Raw genomic sequence first — 22,527 nt, 5'->3', positions numbered from 1 at the left:
GCAATGATTATGGACAGAAATCAGGGTGATTATGAGCAGAAATCAGGGCAATTATGGGCATAAATCAGGGAAACTATGGGCTGAATTCAGTGCGATTATGATCAGAAATCAGGGCAATTATAGGCAAAAATCAGGGTGATGATGGGCAGAAATCAGAGTGATTATTGGCAGAAATCATGGATTTAAAAGCCGCTTGAAGGAGAAAGCCCCGGAGAGCATGATTTTCCACTGCGTGATACATCGTCGGGCACGAGCTGGTAAAACACTGTCTGAAGATCTGTGACACCCTAGCAACCGCAGTCAAGACTGTAAACTTCATCAAGGGTCTCCCTACCAGCAAGTGGCTCTTTGCCCAGCTGTGTGAAGATCAAAGCCTGCTGCTACACACACAGGTGCGCTGGCTGTCGTGTGACCAGGTGCTCGTGCGTTTCTTGGAACTGTGGGAGGAAGCACAGGAATTCCTGCAAAACCACAATCACGCACTCAGAACAGCAGACTGATGTGCTTTGGATTAAAACATCATAACCAGACAACACACTCACTCTCTACAGAGACAAACATCATACCCAGCCAATACACTCACTCTCTACAGTGACACAGACATGATGCAGTGATATAATAAAACATATGTAAGTGTCTGTGAGTGTGTTTAACACTAGAGTTAGCCTTTATATAGATACATAAAATATATTATTGTGATTGCAGAATTGCACTGAGGCCACTGAATTACACTGCACACAAAAAGGGATCTACTCAAAGTTGTTCTTTGTTTTTTTTTTGTTCTCTATTTGGAATCATTTGGACTTAACTTTCACCCCTCTTTAGAGGGGCCAGCTTGTGCCATGGGGAAGAAAACAATCCTGCTTAACTGCTCTTTGTAGAGAGAGAATCGCTGATGCACCATATTTATACACATCCCACACTTTGCACAGATAAAGATGAAGCACTTCTGCTTCACACAGCCACCGAAACTGGCAACAAGACCTTCTGTGAAATCACGTGATCTATTTGATGCCCCCCACCCTGGTTGTGCCTCCTCCCTTTCTCATGCACAGACAGCTACACCCACAAGTACAGACCCCCAGCATATAAAGCCCACACACAGGATCCACAGTGTCTTCAGACGTGTGACTCCGGAGAGAAGACTTACGAAGGCTCCTGTATTACAGATCAGCACTGGTGAGTCATTTTCATTGTCAAAGGCTAAGGATGAAGAAACACATCTTCAGCCAAAGGAGACCTGGTCAAGTCTCCTTGTTTGACAGCTGAAGCCGTTAATGTGTCGCTACTCTCTGGAATGTTAGTTGTCCGGTTAGTTGGCTGGTGAGTTTATCAACCATGATGGTGACATGTTAGCTAGCGGTATTTATTAGAGCCCGACCGATGCCAGATTTTTGGGTCCGATGCCGATCCCGATTTTGGAGAGTCCTAGCCCACCGATTACCGATGTTTTGACCGATATTTTGTCAAAAAGTGCAACATGTTCAAATCAATTTGAAAAACTTATATTTTATTAAAGTTTCTATATTTAAGAACATTTAAATTATGAGCAAACAAATAAAAATAAACACACAAAGAACTCTTTAGATAAAAAAATGTAAAAGATTATATTAAATTAAATATATATATTTACACCATCCTTAAGTGTGTGAAATCAAAATAACTCCACACCTTGCTTTTACTCCTTTCTTTTCCAGACATCTATAAAAAATTAATTTAAAAAAAATCAGTTTTCCAGATTCAAACATGTATTTTTATGAATATTATTATTATTGTTGTTGTTGTTGTTATTAATTTGTTATTATTATTTCTTAGTATCTATTCTCAGTAAATTAATTATATTTTATTATTTTATTCCTACTACATGATCTCAAAGAGCAATACTTTATCTAGCGAGCTTCCCTGTCCATTAGAATTCGGTGGTGAAAATAACTACAATGCGCTCTGACGCGTGACTAGATGACACACTTGCGTGACTAGATGACGCACTCGCTCGCAATAACGCATTAGCTATTGACAGCCTCATTATTTCTTATTATATATTCTCAGTAAGTTAAATGAATTATATTTTCTTATTTTATTTCTACTACATGATCTTAAAGAGTAAGACATTATCTAGCGGAGCTAATGAGTGAATCAAGTGTAACGTTAGATGAAATTAAATTGACTGGATGAAATACGTGAAAAAAACTACAATACGCTTTCGTGCAGGTTACCCGCGCTAACTGTTGGTTGATTCACTTCTCCAACAGCAATCCTTCTCTCATGTTATCACCACAAAGCTAGATAACATGGATTAAAATGATCCACGTTAGAAGTGTTTTATCTGTGTTTTTACTGTCTGGTTAGCTTGCTACGATGACGCGTGACTAGATGACACACTCGCTTGCAATAACGCGTTGGCTATTGACACAGCATCATATAGGCTAGTAGCTAATATCATTATCTCAGATAAAAAAAACAAATGTGTGATGCATTCAATCACCATTTTATTTTGGTTGGTTATTTATTTGAGAATACAGCGATGTCCTCTGGAAATGTAGATCCTACGCTGCTTATGTGCTCACTGCCACTTCATAAAGGCTTGCTAGCCAGCTAGCTTGCTAAAGTGAACCAAATATGTTAGCTAGCACGCTCGCTTGATAATGAGGATTGATAAACATAGTGGTCGAATAAACGGATTTAATTAAAAACTTTCACTAAATATACATACCTTTATTGCGGCAATCGAATCTGTGCAGACAAGTCTTGCAGTAGGCTAGAGAATACTGGATGAGGCAGGAGTGACAAACGTCTTATTACAGAAGTAGCGCGTCAGCTGCTGCAGTTCACACTTGTATTAGAGCTCCCTCTACTGGATAATTCTAGTAAATAGCAATTACAACGTTCGAACAGACAAGAACAGATAAATAATCAATGTTTTTTTTTTGTTTATTATACCTTATTTAAAAATCGGGACACATCGGCAGTATGCAGCCGATCCGGATGTCGTCAAAAAAAAGTCAAATAATAGCCGATATATCGGCCAAACCGATATATAGGTCGGGCTCTAGTATTTATATGCAAATTGAAAAATAGTTTACTGTGCTGGTGAATGGATAGTTCAAAACACTGTGGAGAGTCGGTCAGAACTCTGGCTTTGCTTCTTGGTGGGGTTCCAATGACCAGGCCGTAGTTGCAATGAAGGGTTTTATTGGCATTGATCAAGGTGAAATAGCTTTGTATCTGGGTGTGTGTGGGTGTTTGTGTGTGTGTGGTCTCTACAAATATAAACAAAATATAAAATACAGAATTAGTTGTACATAATAGACCCTTTACAATATACATGTTGCCAATAATATCTACCTAAACATAACATGTATATTCACTATTAATCTAATTAACCTACAGTCTGTAAGATAACCTATAAAATACACTCCCCAGAACCCTCTCTGCCTAGGAAGCGATATTCGCATACGGTACACGAGACTAAAGTATGCACCTCCGCGTGCAAGGCACATGGGCGCTAAATGCGCATGCGCAAGTGACCGAAAGTAGGTCAACTCCCCAGATTAACGTACCTTACTTAATTGCACTAGCGATAAACTAACTAATAATACTAATTTTGCTTCCATTATGCATCCATAAACAAATACCTCCCAAAAAAGTGATCCATTTACTATATAAACCCTAAGCATTATTAATAATCTTTACGCCATCTAGCATTAGTCAATGCACACGGTAAACAGGCTCAAACCGATTACAACGACACAATGCTTAGTTACAGTTCTAAACAGTAAATGTAACGGTCGGGAAACCCGGAAGGCAACTTACGGTTTCTGTGGGAGGGAGAAAGCGGGCCCCGGCCTGGGCCAGAAACGCCGAGGTCGCTCTCCTCCACACTGTTGAATGCTTCTTCAAAAGATGCACACTTCTCAGAGTCTGATGCAACTGGGTTTATTGTTAGTAAATCAAAGATTACATAAAATAACCCGGGCTGATCTGCGCAGTACAGTACAATTATCAATCACTCATAAGTAAAGACAATACATCAGATCATTCTCCAAGCATTCCCAAAACACACACCATGTGCGCGCACACACCCACTCTCACTCCCCTCGGGCCAACTGCCTCTTATATCCATTTTCTAACTCCTCCTGTTGTGTAGCTTAAATCCAGTACTTCCCATTTAATTTTGTTAATTACGTAATGTTATTGACATCATTATTTTTATCTGACACCCAATTCTCAGACACCATTGTTTATCAGCCCCTCCCTAGTGCTCGTCTCCCGCCTGTCTCACCCTCCCCCTTCTATCATAAGTCACATATTCTGATAACACATTTTCCAAAAAAGGCAGAAGCTTCCGTTAGTTTCACAAAGGCGCCTTTATACAGCTTAGTCAGCAGGGCAGAAATTATGTGTGTATTACGTGTTTGTTCTTATTGTATCTATTTAGTATGAAGCGTTCCCCTGCTGCCGGTTCCCCTTACAATGGGCTTGTGTTTTCTGAGTACATTTGTATTTATTTCCCACATTTTGGTTGCCTAGGTCGACCTTGGTCCACCTGTATCTTTCTTCCTTTGCTAGCTGGATGATACGTTAGGGGGGAGACAGCTGGTGCTCATTGATGCACTCCTTTCCCATATACACTGGGCCTGTGCTCTCTAACTACATATCTTTCCTCATACAATGGGCTTGTGTTTTTTAGTACATCTAAATTTATTTCCCACATTTCATGAACGCACAAAACACCTTAACTAGCCTTATTACAGAAAACAGAACAGAGAACGTTAAGCTAAAAGTTCTTGTGAACTTGCGTTCGGCTATGCTGTACCGGAGCTCCCGTTTTTTCCTCTAATTTTCTTCTCGCGAGATTCAGGAGGCACTCCCGCTTTCGGCCAGTGATTGGTTAATCAGTCTTCACCTCTTAAAGGAACAGGACAGCCTTTTTAACACAAATCTTGCGGTATTTTGTAAATCACGATGCGCTCCGGAAGATGGTGACTCAGGCCCTGTCCACACGTATACGGATTTTCCTGAAAACGTAGGTTTTTCCCTCCGTTTTGGCCTCCCGTCCACACGAAAATTGTGTTTTAGGTCACTGAAAACGAAGCTTTTTGAAAACGCCTTCCAAGGTGGAGATTTTTCAAAACTCCAGTTTCTCTGTCTTTGTGTGGACAAGAAAAACTGAGCTTTATGAAAAGGCTGGCGTCATGACGTCAACCAGTTTTTATCTATATGTAAGGTCCTCACTCGGGGTGAAGTGGACATTATCTCATAAAAAAACAAGTTTTCAATGTACAAAAATGCCAAGTTACTCACACATACAAGACATACACCGTCAATAACTCAATCATTCAGACTGCCAAAATCCAGGCCTGCCATTAAAAGTATTGATATCAAAATGACGCCAAGTTACGGTACTACAAACAATATAGGCTATCTTGCCTCACCGAAATTTACTCACAGTCAAGATTGATTGAATAGGCATCTGTATGTCCAATTTGTATTGGTATGTATGTATTTTGGTGCCCAGCCTTTCTGTTGCGTGAATGATTGTATGTTTCTTGGTATAAATGTCTGTTCGTAAATGTGAATGTAACATGCTGCGAGGGAAATGTCCCCATGGGGATAAAGAAGTTCTCTATGCATGTATGTACAGTATGTATTTTACATGTATTTATTGTTGCAAATATACAATCACTTGTACATTTACTCAAATTCAGTTCAGAAGCAAGTATAAACATATGTTTTCTGGAGAAATATGCTTCCTGTAGTGACTGACCAGCAGTTTTCTACATGAATTTCAATGTGTTCCATGAGGCAATACGAAATATTTGACACTTTGATCTGACACAATGTTTGCATGACATTGTAATATGGTAAGATTACAAAACACAGGGCCAAGTGACTTGAAAGAATTGAGGAAATATTGGGTAGCATTGCTTTGGAATACATGTAATTAAATTTCGGTGAGGCAAGATAGCCTATATTGTTTGTAGTACCATAACTTGGCGTTATTTTGATATCAATACTTTTAATGGCAGGCCTGGATTTTGGCAGTCTGAATGAATGAGTTATTGACGGTGTATGTCTTGTATGTGTGAGTAACTTGGCATTTTTGTACGTTGAAAACGTGTTTTTTATGAGATATCATTTCTTTTTGCAAAGCGTTTTATTACGAGAGCGAGAAATGCGAAGTGACCCTGTAAGAAACGATTGTGGATTATGGCTATCCTTGTGTGAATTTGTACAGTCTGATGAGCGTGTACGTTTAGCAGTTTCGGTTTGCTATATATGTAAAACAGTGGCTGTGACAAATGGTGCGGTGGCGTAAGTGTAAACGCATCAGAAAAGGTGAAATATGGCCAGTGTATGTAGGCTACTCACGGATTTGACTGGCATCCAACAAGCCTTGATTGACAAAAGAATCAGCAAGCCTGTAGAATTAGAGCTGCCTAGGTCGCAACTTGTGTACCCTTCTGTCCTGCTCCGTTGTCTGTTATTTCGTGAAGATGCACGTTTAGTGTTTGTAAGGTTTATAAGGCATTTTGATAGACTTATCTGCAGGTAGGAATCCTCTTTGCTGTTTTGTTAAGCTAGAACCGGAAAAGTTGATAGAGGAGAATAGGAGCAGACGCATATGTCCCAGCAGGCTTTGCATATGAGAAAATAACAACAGTGTGAGATAAATTAGGCGAAATTATGAAATTGCGTAGTTGAAACAATATGTTTTTAGCAGAATGGGCATGTAGGTGAAGGTTGACATGATCACAGACTATAGTGCGAAGTAAATTATCAAACGGTATATATAACAGTCTGTATTAAATGTTAGTTGTTGAAGTGGAGGGTTAAATAATGTATTGCACTAATGTGTTTTTCTCATGTTCAGTGCTAGTAGTTATAATTATGAGGACGGAGTGTGGCACAGTGGGTAAGGAACTGCGCTTGTAACCGAAAGGTCGCAGGTTCGATTCCTGGGTAAGGAATCCTTGAGCAAGGTACTTAACCTGCATTGCTTCAGTATATATCCAGCTGTATAAATGGATACAATGTAAAGTGCTATGTAAAAGTTGTGTAAGTCACTCTGGATAAGAGCGTTTGCTAAATGCCTGTAATGTAATGTAATGAGTGAATCATGATTTTAAATGTAATGTTTTAATGCGGAGTTGCAGAACGTACATACGTAGTAATTGTTTGTATGTGGCTAGATAGAGAACAGGGCGAGGTAACATGAATGTAGAATCGTGGCGTTTGCTGATAAGAAGGTTTTGTACGGTAGCCAAGTGAAGAAATATAGTTAGTAGAAATGGCACAGTGGTGAACTGGTGTAACTTTTTAATAAAAGGAATACATTTTCCATCATGAAATGCATATGGGTGGCCGTGAGTGAGTTTTGGTAAAGCAAATATAAGCGTAAGAAAACGTTAGTGTAAAAGAGGAAATGATCTGCCTGAGGGCGAGGCGGGATTCAAGCCTTAAACCGGAGGTTTACCAGTCTGTGACTTTGTTAGTGCAGCACCATGCCATAGCTATGCAACGCGTGAAATATCATTAGCAAACCTGCCGGTGGTTTTAAAGAAGAACACAGGCCAGTAAGCACAGAAGAGCTCCCGTTGAATCCATATGGCTTAGCAATATTGTAGCCGGTTAATAACTGAACGTACAGACGGTACGTCATAATGCATATGGCTTAGCAATATTGTAGCCGGTTAATAACTGAACGGTGAACGGCAGGTAGATATGGTGCAAAAGCAATAATTGATAAGTAGTAGACAGTTATTAGTGAGGGTCGAAGCAGGTTGAAGAAACGTGTTCCTAGCTGGGCTTGAACCTACGACCCCGTGTTCCCAGGACTGTAACCTTGCCCACTAGGCCACAGGCAGACGAGCTATTTAAACTGGAAATGTTTCAGAGTAAAAAGGTATGGGTATTTTGCGTGTGTATGCACGTTTTTGATTGGGTCGTGTAGGTGAAGATTTGGCTGGTGTCAGTGAAATGTCCAATGGGAGACATGCTGTTAGTGGGATAGGCAGCAGGAAAAATAAGAATGAGAAGAAGAAGGAGAAGAAGAAGGAGAAAACGCAAAATCCCCTTAGTTTGGGGCTTTATTGTGTGGACATGTTAAAATTCTGTGACTGCAACCTGGGGCCCCCAAATCACTAAAACCGCCCCTGGTTGCAGTCACAGAATTTTAACAAGCTGTTAATTTTCAAGCTGTCCAGACCTTATTTGGGCATACGAAGACCAATGTGAGGCCCTTCTCCATTTTGCTTAACGCAATCATAGCTAGTGAACAAAAACTATTTTGAGGCAGCTCTTTTCAGTTAACAAAGCCACAGAACTAAAGGACAGAGCCAAATGAGAATTCTAACTGAAGAACTTAAAATGGCCTTCAGTCAGTTAGAAGAAGACAATATGGCAAGAAAAAGATTATAAGTATAACATCTTTAATTCTTTGAAGACAAAAGTATAGTTCATGCTTTTTGATAAAGCATTCAAACATCCACTATTCTCTAGGGGTAAAAGTCCCGGTCCAAGCGGGTGTCTGGTTTGTGGTGGGCTGCTGCTGTCTGTCGGTGTCGCCTCTGACACTGTCCTCCCCACACTGTAGCTGGTTGACCGCAACCAACAGAGACAGTAACGCTAAGAGTTGTAGCAGGTGCGGTGGGTGCACAACAGGCTGAGGCAGCAGTAAGGCTGCTAACGTTAGCTAACTCAGCTTCTTCAACTAACGTTACACCTGTTGTAACGTCAGCTAAAGTAAGAGCACCTATCATCAACCAACTTCGTTCGACAAACAGGAAAACGTAAACTGATTTGCAACTACATATGAAAAAATAGGCGAAATTATGTAGGATAGGAAAAATTTATTCATTATCCTCCAGTGGTTATTTTTTTAAAGTACCTTCGCGATTTTTTATGTGCCCGCAAATAAATCAGAGGTGGCCCAGCTCTAGCTTTTGGTTGCTAAGGGGACGTGTATCGACCACCCCATATAAATTAATGGAACTTATATTTGCTAGCGTACTGTATAAGTGTCCTGTCTTGCGTATTTGAGGATAATATGAGAAAGGGTGGTCGCTATAAGCATTTATAGGAATCCGTACATATTCACTGTTGTAACTCAAGTCGCAGGACGCAAAATAGCCATTAGGGAAGCAGTTTGAAATTATGAAGCAACCTCTGCGCCATTGGATTTAATGGTTCACAATATGATAATTCCGAGCGTGTTACTTGTCTTAAAGTTGATATAGTAAATAAGGCTGTATTAATATAACTAAATGTATATGTATGAAGTTGGTTTTTTACATTTAGAAAATTATGTGTATTTTTACAGGACTTACATTTAAATAGGTAACAATGTCAAGTTCTCTTTAGTATACTGACTGTAATTCCATTGATATGTCACTAGTTAAAAATATTATCGAATGCTTTGCAAAACCATTGACACATATATGTAATCAATCCTTCCTCACAGGCATATTTCCAAACAAAATGAAAACAGCGAAGGTTGTTCCTATCTTCAAGAATGGAGATAAACATTTATTATCCAACTACAGACCTGTATCTTTGCTTCCCCAGTTCTCAAAAATATTAGAACAAATATTTGCACAAAGACTTGATAACTTTATTGATAAATATAACTTGTTAAGTGACCACCAGTATGGATTTCAGGCTAAACAGTCTACCTCACTAGCGGTAATGGAACTAGTAGAGAACATATCAACGGAAACAGACAATGAGGAATATACAGTGGAAGCATTTATAGATTTCAAAAAGCGTTTGATACCATTGATCATGGTTTTGTCAGGCAGGGGCGCGGGAATGGACCCAAGCGCAGAGTGCAAAAATACAAAACTCAAAAATGGGGAAACCAAAAGACTTTAATGCAAAGAACGGGGAACAAAGGGAACAGAACGCCTCGCTGGGCGGATGTAACAAAGACAAAGAAAATCCTCAAAAAACACGGGAAAACAAAAATACAAAATCCCAAAAATGTAGGGAAACAGAGCAGGCAAAGAACAGGGGACAGGCGACAGGCAGGCGTAAGGCAAGGAACAAATAAGTACGCAGGTAACAGGCAGGCAACAAACACGTAGGAAGGCAAGAAACACGCAGGCAGGTAACAAAACTGCAAGAATCCAGTGCCTGAGTCAGGGGAGAGGGGGACTTAAGTAGAACGACGCAAACGAGACACAGGAGGGCACGATGAACAATCAAGCCACAGAGAGGGAAGGGAACACGAGACAAAACGCAACTAATAATGGGATAATTAGAAACAATAAAACAATTAACCGAACACAAAACAGAGGTGCCGCCATCTGGCGGCCCAACAGAGAACAACAAGGGGGGAAGACACAGAACCCTGACAGGTTTACTAATGAAGAAGCTAGAAAGGTATGGTGTTAGAGGGGTAATATACTCCTGGTTGAGAAGTTACCTTGAGAACAGATATCAATATGTTCAAGTAAAGAATTTTGATTCAGATATTATGAAGGTCATCTGTGGGGTTCCGCAAGGCTCAGTGCTGGGTCCAAAGCTCTTTGTACTTTATATAAATGATATTTGTAAGGTGTCAAAACTGCTACATTTTGTCATATTTGCTGATGACACAAATTTATTTTGCTCAGGAAAAAACTTGAAGCAAATTTTGGATACAGTTGAAGGGGAATTGCAAACCCTAAAGAAGTGGTTTGATACTAATAAATTGTAATTAAATCTAAGTAAAACTAAATTCATCGTGTTTGGAAATTGTAAAATCAATTCAGAAGTAAAAATTATGATTAATTATGTAGAACTTGAAAGAGTGTATGAAAATAAATTCTTGGGAGTGATAATAGACTATAAACTCTGTTGGAAACCTCACATAAATCATATCAAATCAAAACTGTCTAAATCCATTGCAATACTGCACAAAACTAAGGACATCTCAAATCAAAACTCACTACTTATTCTATCATGTTCACTCATAGTTCCATAAATTGCATACTGTGTGGAAATATGAGGAAACAGTCCATCTTTATACTGCAAAAAGGATCCATAAGAATTGTCAATAAGGCTGATTATAATGACTCAACCAATCCATTATTTATTAAATCATATGCCTTAAAATTTATGGACTTATTAGACTTTAAAACTCTACAAATAATGTTTAGAGCAAAAGACAAAACACTTCCTGGCTGTATCCGAGGGTTGTTTTTAATTAGGGAGAGCAGGTATTCATTAAGGGGAAATAATATCTTTGAAAAAAAGAGGGTAAGGACAAATGTGAAAAAACGATATGTGACAGTTAAAGGGGTTAAATTATGCAATAGTTGTAATAATTGAACTAAAAGAATGTAGTAATATGTGTAAATTTAAGAAAATGTTTAAAAGCATTACCTTAGAGAAATACAGAAATATGGTGTGACCATCAATGAAAAATGAATGGCACTTATGATCTGTAAATGTTTGTCTATTTGTTTCTATTTTGTGCTGATGTGTTGCTTTATTTAAGTTTTTTTTTTTTGGTTTGTTCTGTTAAATTGTTATTTTGGGCAGAGTATGAGTAATGTTTGTATTAAGGGTAGGCACAATAAGCTTAGGCTTCAGCCTATACCTTTTTTTTTTCGGTGCAGAGAATATTATGTTTTGATTTTGGTTTATTTTGATACAATGACTTGGTATTATTTAACCTTTTTTTCATAAATGTATGGTAAAATTGTTGTTAGGCCCGAAAATAAATAAATAAACTAACTAACTAAACTAACTAATAAATACAAAGTAAATACACTAGCGGTTAGGGTGGTCGATAATAGGTGCTTTCACTCTACTTGTTGCTCCTCCGTCGTGGAGTCTCTGGCTGTTTTATTAAAGAATTTAAATTAAACTGGGCATCTTCCTTCTTGCGCTTTCTCTTCTCAAATCCACTTTGAAAACGCTTCATGGTAACATAGTGACTCTGACTGAAATAGTGACTCAAATTTCTGCATCATTGATTAGGCGCAAATGCAGGAAGGTGAAGGACGAATAGTCCATTAAATGTGAAATGTGGGTGATAATAAATATTGGCAAATATAGATATTTAATTGGATAGGCCCACATTTACATGTAGATAGATTTATTTTTATCTATTACAGATTATCATTCGTTTGGAGTGACAAGAAATGAAAAATGTCTTAGAAATTTAAAAAAAAAAAAAAAAAAAAGGAAACACAAATTCACGAGGCCCCTTTGGCAGACGAGTCCCCAATTGCCTACCTATGACCTATGGTAAAACCGCCTATGACTACAACTCTAGTTGGAAAGACAGAATTTGGAAATCGCTGACTCAGACAACATTGGGTGCAGGGCTCCCTCTTGTGGGAAAAACGAGTAACACACCTGCCCTGCTGGCAGAAGCCTTCACGATACCCAGTTCCTGAATATATAAACGTGTGTGTTTACAGGAAAGAGAATAAAGCTAAAGCTATTCGTAAACTTAGTATTCATGTCCAATACTACCATGCAGTATCCGTGTATATTGATTAAACTAAAACGTTTTGTTACCATAAATGAGGCTATTAAATGTGTCGGCATTGTACTGCACGAATAAAGGTTTTAAGTGACTTGATTACTGTTGACTGTTGACAGAAAGTTAAATGGTTAAATTTTTATTCTAGTTGCTGATCTGTTTATTTATTAATTCATTGCAGTGGTGAGTGAATGACCTAAGAGAGCGGGATCCAGAAGGGAGCAGAGATGGAGGTATATTTTAATATGATTGTTATTTTACATTATATCAAATACAAAAAATGCTACCAAAAAAGTAAGAGCATTCAAGCCATCATGGGGCAAACAAAACAAATAACAAAGTGCTACTTCTGTTGGTGACCAGTTCCAGTTACTGTACTGATATTGGCGAATAAACAATATTAGCAACTTTCACTTTCTACTCCATTATACTCCATATATATAATACAGTAATTATCTAGTATCTCTCCTGTCAGTGACTTACTATATCCTCCACTGAAAATGTTTTATTGTGCAGGTGTGATGGATTAATTTGTTTATTCTGCAGGAAACAGAGTCAACAGAAGGTCAGGTTGCAGAAGAGAAGCAGCTGACAAATCTCAGCAAAGTGCTTCAGAAAGCAGGGCTAGAAAAACAGAGAATTAAACGGGCTAAGAAGAATCTTGAAGAGCTAAAAGAACTTCACCAGGAAGGCATAGATCAAAATGACACCAAAGTTAAGAAGAAGCTTGATGAAATCAGATCAGCTCTAGATATGCCCGAAAGCTCCTGGCTGCCTTCAGGCACACCTTTACAAGATATCATACAACCTTTGTACCAAAGATTGTGCTCTGTTGAAGAGGGTGTTAACTCCCCATTGGAAACTATCTCTGATGAAGAGGTTCTCAGATCTGCCTCTGGTGGCCTGGCCCTAGAGGGTATGTACAAATCTGGGAATCTGGACGACCTGCTGCAGAAAAGACATCAACTCCTGGAAGTGCCAGAATCCTTCAGGCTACGTGGTCCTGAGCACAAATATGTTTATGAGAAAAAGGAATTTAATTCCCAGGAATCTCGAACAAAGTTTCAGAAAGTCATGGAAAGGCTTGGCGTAAGTTTCAGCATTTCATTGAAAAGTACATTTTTAGGTTTTGAATCTGAGGTCAAAATTGAATATGAACATTCTGAAGAAAAATCCAAAAAATCGTCTTCTGCACACACATACATTTTAAACACGCAATATAACTACGTACCACTGGCCTCCTGTTTCATTGAGAAAGATCAACTGAAACTGTGCCGCTCTGCCTTGAATGAGCTGAAAAACATTGAATCACTTTTGCTGAATGTGAATGAGAAAAAAAAACCTGAGATGCTGAATGAGGTCAAACGTTTTTACCAGACATTTGGGTCACATGTAAATCAAGGGCCCCTTCACTTTGGGGGGATTTTCTGGTGGACAGCTTCAGCAGAAGGTTTCAGCACTAGTGAACTGTCTGAAGTGAAGAGTCTGACATCTGCTGCTTTGAATGCGTACGTTGGCGTTGGGTCCTTTCTTGGGTGTTCAGGCGGGGTGAGCGCTTCTCTGTCTCAGAGCAAAGGCTCATTTGAGGGAAACTATAGTGCCAGTCTCCTCAGTAAAGTTCAGCTTTCTGTCAGTAAATCCGGAGGTCCAACTGAAACAGATGATTACTTGAAATGGAAATCAGGTCTACGGACTTCCAACAAAACTTGGTATGTAATTGACAGGGGAGATACCCTGGTTCCAGTTTGGGACATCATCCTATCTTCCCACAGTCATGAGTTTGATAACGCTTCCAAACTGTGCAATTTCATCAGGGAAGCATATACAGAGATCACAAAACAGGATGCAGAACCCATATGGGGACAGAATGTGCTGTTAGCAGTGATGGAAGCTCAGAAAATGATCCAGTCAGTGAAGTTGTGGTCTGTATCCAAAAGTCAAATGAATTTGACTAAATTGCTAGAAATCAAGAGAAAACTACAAGAATACACAGGAGACAGTAAAGCATGGATCCAAGAGTGTCTCTCTAGTCGAGACCTTCAAGACTTTTTGACAGAGATCACTAAAGAAAACACTGATCTCACCATGAGGAAGATGATGAAATCTGTAATGGATCAGTCATATGATGTTGAAGACTTCCCAAACCGTGTTAAAATCCTAAAGTGGACACAACACACTGAAGAGGACTTACCCACAGTTACATCTGCCTCTGAGTTTTCTGACCTGGAGAGAATACTAAATGATGTCAAAGATTATTTCTGTAATCCACAATCTGTGTCTGACATGTCTGCTGAGGAAAAGGCTACTTGCACAATAACCACTGCCATCAAGTCACTGTGTCAGAGACTAAGAGAGAACAATGAAACAGACATAGAGCTGTTGATTCTTTCCATAGTTAATGTTTTAGGATACAGAACGGATACATTTTCTCCTCCACTAGGGGTAAAAGAGATAGCATTTTTACAGAGCACTCTCCATACATGTTATGAAGATTACTTATCTTTTAAAGAGAGGAGTGAAGACAAGGCTCAGGCATACTTACTCCTGACAGCACTGACTGTGTCCAGAGACGAACAAAGAATCTCCCCAGAAGATAAAGAAGAACGGCTAAAATTCTTTATATCAAAAGCTGGGGACATTTCGCATGTTTCTGACCTGATTGATAAACATAAAGACTGGAAAAAACTAGAGCAGGGACTTAACAGGATTATCAATGAGACAAACCAATCAAAAGAGCAAGAAATGCTACTGAAGAAGATTCAGGCCCTGGGAAGTTTAATGAAACCACTGGAAAGGAAAGATCGTCCAACCCAACAGAATGCCTCAGGCAAAACAAAAACAGAAGAACACCCTCCTGTAAATAACTGGAAGGCAGAGAAACTCAAGGGTTTACTTCAGAGACTGGGACTATGGGAGTCATATCCCAAGAAGATAAAAATGGAAGATGTCCTACTAATAAGTAATATTTCAAGTACATATCTGAATACTATGGAAAAAGATCTGTACCAGCAGTATATTTACAAACTCATGATGCTAGACTGTAGTGCCCGGGATTTGTATTGGAAAGCTAAATCGTCTGAACCTGAACCAACCATTGCTGAAGATGCAGGTAGCAGTGATGAAGAGGATGACATTTTCAAAAAAGATACGTTGTGTGCTGAAGATGTCTGTGACATGGATTCATCTGTCCACCCCATGGATATTCATATGGCGGTTTTTCATTGTTCAGATGATTTTGTGAGGCAGTACATTTACTCCAAACTCTCCACATGTCAGTTTGCTTTACCTCTTCTGGTACCAAACCCCTTTTCGGGTGAAATAGAGTTCCCGGTGTGGGCACTTCGACAAATCAAAAAGACGTGGCAGAACACACAGCAGCCTATCTTCAGTGCACAGGTGCCTATTGTGTCCTTTGTGAGGCTGGGGAGGTCCTCAAACTCAAAGTCTCACATCCTGAGCAGCATCATCAACCAACGGAAACACCCAGTGTTTTTCAACCGACACTGTGCCAGAAGCATGAGGCACTGCCTCCTTATGGACGGGGTTGTGGAAATCACTTGGTACTGTGCAGGATCCAACGAGAGAGACATTTTTGACCACTGTGTTGCTTTTGTGAATCTCCATGGCGATGCCAGCCATCACCGCAGACAGCTCCAGTTTCTGCAGGAAGTGAGTGCTGTCACTGTACTGCTTCTCTCAGAGGAGAAAGCAAGTAAAACTTTCAAAGAACTGCGAAAATCTCCTACTCCACTAATTATGCTCCTCTCTCATACAGAAAAAGTTCAAGGCAAAAGTCAGAAAAATATAAAAATTGCAGCAAAGAACAGAAATGAGGCTGAACTAACAGGAGAAATCATCTCCAGCATCAAACAGTGCCTTCCAACTAAATCAGAGAGGCCTAGCTTAGCAGATTGCTTGACGATCGCCAGACAGAAGCAGTTCAGAATTGATGAGGACAATGAAAAATGTAAAGAGGGAAAAGAGCAGGCTGAGCATATAATTAGTTTTCTGAGGGGAAAGAATGAAAAAAACAGAAAGGACGAATTAATGAACATAAAAGGGAGGAATTTGCCATTGCAAGGTGAACTGTGGGAGAACTGGTGCAGGAAGGACAAGGAGCAATATCGCCTGCGCAGCACAGGCGACAGAAGCAATGAGATGGTATTGAGTGACATAAAATCTAAGAAACAAGCCATACGCTTAGAACAACTGAATAAGGCATTCCACCTCAGTGATTTCATGAGGTCATTTCTGCGGTGCTTCCACCAGTCAGAAGAAAATAAGGACCTGTATATGTTACAGTGGCTTCAGATATTTCTGGAGGAATATACCACTGGCTCATATCTCCAGGAGAAGGACCAGGAACCAAAAGGTGAGGACAAGAAACCCAAAGAAGTGTCATTTGGGCTGCAGCATATTATGAGAGAAGTGAGTCAGCTGTACGAGGCAGTTAATTCAGTAGCCAAGAGTGAGGACTTCACAGATATACAGTGTCTTGACACTCTTCCCAGAATTGGAGCACAGATGCTGGTTGCAGGGTACCCTCTGGAGCTCATGGATGGAGATGTGGCTCACGTGCCCATTGACTGGATCAAGGCTGTTTTTGACAAACTGATACAAAAACTTGGAGACAAAAAGGTTTTTGTCCTCTCAGTCCTCGGCCTTCAGAGTTCCGGCAAGTCCACTCTGCTAAACACCATGTTTGGGTTGCAGCTCCCTGTGAGTGCAGGAAGGTGCACCAAAGGTGCATTCATGCAGCTGCTGAGAGTTGATGAAGCGATGAAGGAACAGCTTCAGTTTGACTTTGTGCTGGTGGTGGACACTGAAGGTCTGCGATCACTGGAGCGCAGCCCTGAAACCTCTCTGGTTCATGACAACGAACTGGCCACCTTCATCATTGGTGTGGGAAACATGACGCTCATCAACATCATGGGAGAGAATCCATGTGAAATGCAGGATATTCTGCAGATCTGTGTTCAGGCTTTCATGAGAATGACGTATGTCAAAATAAAAACAAGCTGCATATTTGTGCACCAGAATGTTGCTGAGACAACTGCCAATGACAAAAACAGGGAAGGGAGAAGACGCCTTCAAAAGAGACTTGATGAAATGACTTGCGTTGCAGCAAAAGAGGAGAATCTGGACATTAAATGTTTTTCTGATATAATTCATTTTGATGTGGACCGTCAGGTGTTCTACTTTAAAAATCTCTTGGTGGGAGACCCCCCCATGGCTCCTCCTAACCCATCCTACACCCAGAACGTTCAGAAGCTGAAGGACAAGCTGCTGTCCATTACCAAATGCCAGCTGCCCACACTGTCTGGGGTAAAAGAGCGAATCCAAGACTTATGGGATGCTCTTCTGAGAGAGAACTTTGTTTTCAGTTTCAGGAACACCTTGGAGATTTCTACATACAGCAAGCTAGAAAAGTCTTATGGACAATGGTCATGGAGCATCAGAAAGCATGCTCTGGAGATACAGCAAACCTGGCACAACAAAATAAACAGCAACTTGGTGAATGAGGTGTACATGTCAGATCTTACAAGAGAATTTGATGAGATCTATGCACAACTCACAGATGAGATAGAAACATATTTTACACGTGAGGAACACCCAGAAATCCTGGTTAACTGGAGATGTAATGTTGATACAAGGTTTCAAACTTTGAAGGATAAGCTCATTGAAGACACACAGAGGAAGTGCAGAGATTTACTCAACATCAGAAAGTGCAGATCAGAACTGGATGGGAAGAGGTCTGGCTACGAGGCACAATTGCTCAGAATGAGTAGATCTTTGGCCTCAAAACTACAGGACCAAAAACTGACCAGTGATCAAATGAGGCTGCACTTTGATGAACTGTGGACCCAATGGTTGACAAAAATATCCTCAGAGAAACGTCCAGAAAAACAAGTTGATATCCAGGCTGTTGTGGAAAGCATCCTGCACAATCAATTCAAAAAGGAAAAAGACATTTCTCAAAAGATTAAAAAGCACAAGGAAATGATCAGTTTTCAGTTCCAGGTTGACAAATATGTTTCACGTTACTGGATGAAGAGGGTTTTTTCAGTCTTTCAATCGTCAGAAACTGCAAACATTAAGAAAGAAGGTCAAAATATTACAGAACAAATAGCTGCAGATGTACATAACTACATTGAAAGGAAATCAAGGGAAAATGTGGACTTCAATGAAATATTTATTCATGAAATATTAGAGAGCATATCACAGACTTTGGAGACATATGAAAAAAGAGAGAACCACATAGAACTCGAACCAATGTATAAAGTTGACATCTCCATTTACAGTTGCACAAAGGCAGTTGAAAGATTCAGCGAAATGCATGCATATTTCAAGAGGAGAAATGATCTGCTGACATGCCTCGGTGAGAAGAAGGAGGAATATTTCCAGTATTTTAAAGACTCTTGTGACGGAGCAACCTCTGTCACGATTTTTGCCAATTTTCTGTGCAATTATCTCAAATCAGCAATAGAACAGCAAATGTACCACAAAGTCAGCCTTCAAATTGTGGACCAAATGAAACATAACTACCCAGCTTTCAATGGAAACAGAGCTAACCTGGAGGATCACATACTGAAAGAGCTTGCTAAGAAAGAGAAGTTTGACCCGTATGTGGAGTACCTCGAGCGTCCAAAAGAACACTTTGAAAAGTTCATCAGGGGAAGGGTGGAGGAGTACTGCAGAGACCACCAGAGTTTAACATCACATCTCCTCAACAGAAACTTGAAAATGTTGGTTGAAAAGACTTTGACCGAAAGTTCCATTGTGACTTCAGAACTTAAGGAGAAGGAGGGAACTATCGCAATGTGGCTTGAGAAATTCTGCTCTAAACTTGGGAGTTTTATTTCCATCTCAAGAGCGAATTTCAAAAACATTGAATGCGAGGGCACTGGAAACCTGTCGTTTCTCCAGGACATGATGGCTAAGTCACTTTCAGACATGCAGGAACAGACAGAACAAGAAATAAAAGCTTCAAGCCTTGACTTTAAAATGTTCCAGAACAGACCAGATGACATTCTAATCGACCAGCTCAGCGGATGCTGGGAGCAGTGTCCCTTCTGCAAAGCCATCTGTACAAACACTATGGCTGGTCATGACACTGACCACAGTGTGAAATTTCATCGCCCAAAAACGCTCGGAGGATGGAGATATAGGGGAACCCAAGAGTTTTCGGTTGACTTTTGCACCACAGCAGTCAGTGGTAATTCACACTTCTATAATCGTGAAGGCAAATTGACGCCTTTTAAAGAGTACAGAAAAGCAGGCCCCCCTTTTGACAAATGGTCAATCAAGCCAGATTCTTCTGAAAAACTCTACTGGAAGTGGTTTGTGTGTGTCTTCAGGAATAAACTGCAGGAGAAATTTGGATATAAGTTTGAGGGCAGAGGTGAAATTCCACGTGACTGGGAAAAAATTAGTAAGCCTGCTGTGCTGAAAGAACTGGACGTGTGAATATGAATCCAAACTCAGGCCAGCAAGGATTCAGCAGACTGAGGGATACAGATGATCACTCCAACAAGATAACTTCACATGTTTAGTGGCATCATGTACCAGTTATTTTAATGTTGATCATTTTAACCAATCAAGTTGTAATGTCTGCAATATTAATTTTGTATTATGAAACTGATCTTACTAAGTGTAATTGTTCATTTCAGTTAACCATAAAGAAAAGCTGATATAATTACATATAATCTAGATGTTTTTCTGATCAGATTTCTCTGTGGAAGTTTTACACAAAGCAAGTTTGGACATGGTGTGGAGCACATGGTGAGAAGGATGACACTGTGCCATAACAGAGAATTTAAAAGTAATTTTATCAGCATTATTCATCTATGGAGGCCATTCAGGCCCTAAAAGCATGCATGTAGACTAGAGTGGAATCTTTCTCAACAGATCTCATTAAGATAAAATTGTAGATTGCACATTGCTAATCATGATTATTCAGAAATATGTGTAATTTGTTTTGTATTCTATTGATGTTATGATGGAAAAAAGTTGCAGAGTCATTTAACTGTGAATATTAAACAGCATATCTCATTTCTGACATTAGCATTACCCTGTACTGCGTTTTATAACACATTCTGATTATCCATCTCAGACACAACTGTCAAGGCATTTATAAATGAAATCCTGCTTAACGAAAACTTTAAAATCCAACCTTCGTTTGAAAGCTGAAGACATTGTGTGTAGAACTGGTTATGGCTCTCACCATTTTGCTATGAGTTTCTTTATAATGTACAGCTGCGAGACAGTTCTGAATCTGAAAAAGAGTCTTTGTGTTTTGTTTTTATAATAAGCGACAGATCTTTTGACACTTTTATTACATTTACAGCCTTCATGTGATGTACAAGCTGTCCAAGACATTGTGTGAAACAATATTTTAACATTAGTTGGGACTGTCTGTTAGTATAGTGGATTACAGCTTGTGGGAATATGCTTATGGGAAATAAGAATCTGTGTAGTATTTCTAGTCACTTGTTGGTTTATTTTGGTCGCTGGTTTATTTTCTTTGCAGGCAATTTCGGTTGTTTGACTGTCTGCTTCATCATTGATGGCTTTCTGAATGCTGTAAGAATGAGACGAGCAACGCCATATCCTGCTGAAATGTCTTGCATTTAACATTAAAGAAATTCTTAAGTTTTATCTAGGCTTTTACTTGTGTGAATTATTATATCTTGTAAAAGCTGTATGTTGGCGATCAAAGAATGATTGCAACCACGAAATATATCAGCTTGATCGGGGCTTGCTTAAGATCACATTTAAGATCAGCTTGACCAGGGCATATCTGATTATGATACCCTTTCATGTTACCTGACATACAACAAATAAAGTCATTCCTGCATATTCCCCTGTAGATTAATGAGGTCACACCTGTGGTATGCTTTTGCACATGGTCAGATAGGGTCAGGGTGTGAGGTGTCATCACACTGTCCTCTGATCACGCAAGACTGAGCAGGTAACACCCATAATGCAACAGTACTCAACCCTGTGTATGAAATGACTGAGAATTAGCCCAATAAAGATATTTTTATTAAAATATCAGTATTCCAGTATTGTGGAAATTCAGTTGTGTGTGTTAGATAAGATGAAAATTAGGAAGTAATTCCAAGTGGCTCAGCCCCTGATGGAATTTTGCACCAGCAGACCCATCATGAAGTGCCCAATGAACATCTTGAAATAATTTCTGACTGAAATGCAAAACAAGCTTTCCTGTGTATTCTGCTAAACAGCAAAACCTTGGTACACAGGAAAAGGTGAATCAGAACACTCTGTTTAGCATCATGGCTCTTAAGTCATTAAAATGATTATTAATAGAACATAATAATAAATGCTAATCACAAATATGATCCCTACCATTAATGTCATAGCCCTTTACAGTATTAATACTTTCCCTTCGGACGGTTATTAATTTTAGGACTGTTTGTGTTGTATACCCAGGTTTACAGTGGACACACTGCAGCTCAGTGGAGGATAACTTTGTTCTGTGTGCACAGGCACCAGCACACCCTCACACACAGCACACCATACTTACACATAAGTGGGCATAGCTCTTACAGACCAGCTTGGATTCTATTTCTATCAGGTGTGGCATCTCCAATTGGCTGGTCTATCAGGTGTGGCATCTCCAATTGGCTGGTCTATCAGGTGTGGCATCTCCAATTGGCTGGTCTATCAGGTGTGGCATCTCCGATTGGCTGGGCTATCAAGTGTGGAATCTCTGATTGGTTGGGTGGCATGCAGGAATGACAGTGGATGAACTCAATCAAGAATTGAAAACCACCAGCAAACCTTCACAAAAACAAGATCAACAACACACACATGTGCCTGTGACCAGAACCGGACAGAGACAACCTACTGTAGTTCTACCACAGTGCTCCCAGGAAATCATTAAACTGCCAACAATGTGTGTCAAGCTTCAAGAGACACACATATAAAATAGAGCAGACCATCTTTATATTTCCTGTTTACTCCTCCAGTTAATCATTTATATGCTGCTCTAATTTGTCAGAAATATTATTGCAAGACAGCAGCAT

At 39.7% G+C, this 22,527-nt stretch overlaps 1 protein-coding gene across 2 annotated transcripts; it reads left to right on the top strand.

Annotated features, from left to right (window-relative positions):
- Positions 1-1,058: 1,058 nt before the first annotated feature.
- On the top strand, positions 1,059-21,136 carry LOC118231345 (interferon-induced very large GTPase 1-like). Of its 2 annotated transcripts, none has more exons than XM_035425056.1 (3): positions 1,059-1,179; positions 12,660-12,711; positions 13,025-21,136. In XM_035425056.1, exons 2-3 carry the CDS (start codon positions 12,706-12,708, stop codon positions 19,943-19,945), a joined length of 6,927 nt encoding a protein of 2,308 aa, XP_035280947.1. In that variant the 5' UTR covers positions 1,059-1,179; positions 12,660-12,705; the 3' UTR covers positions 19,946-21,136. The 2 variants fall into 2 exon arrangements, with proteins under 2 accessions (XP_035280947.1, XP_035280946.1); XM_035425055.1 differs by having other exon boundaries at positions 13,022-21,136.
- The last annotated feature ends 1,391 nt before the right edge of the window (positions 21,137-22,527 follow it).

The sequence above is a fragment of the Anguilla anguilla genome, chromosome 7, assembly GCF_013347855.1.
Source record: "Anguilla anguilla isolate fAngAng1 chromosome 7, fAngAng1.pri, whole genome shotgun sequence".
Classification (NCBI taxonomy): domain Eukaryota; kingdom Metazoa; phylum Chordata; class Actinopteri; order Anguilliformes; family Anguillidae; genus Anguilla; species Anguilla anguilla.
The sequence above is the reverse complement of the archived record's forward strand: the minus strand, read 5'-3'. Positions and strand labels throughout refer to the sequence as shown.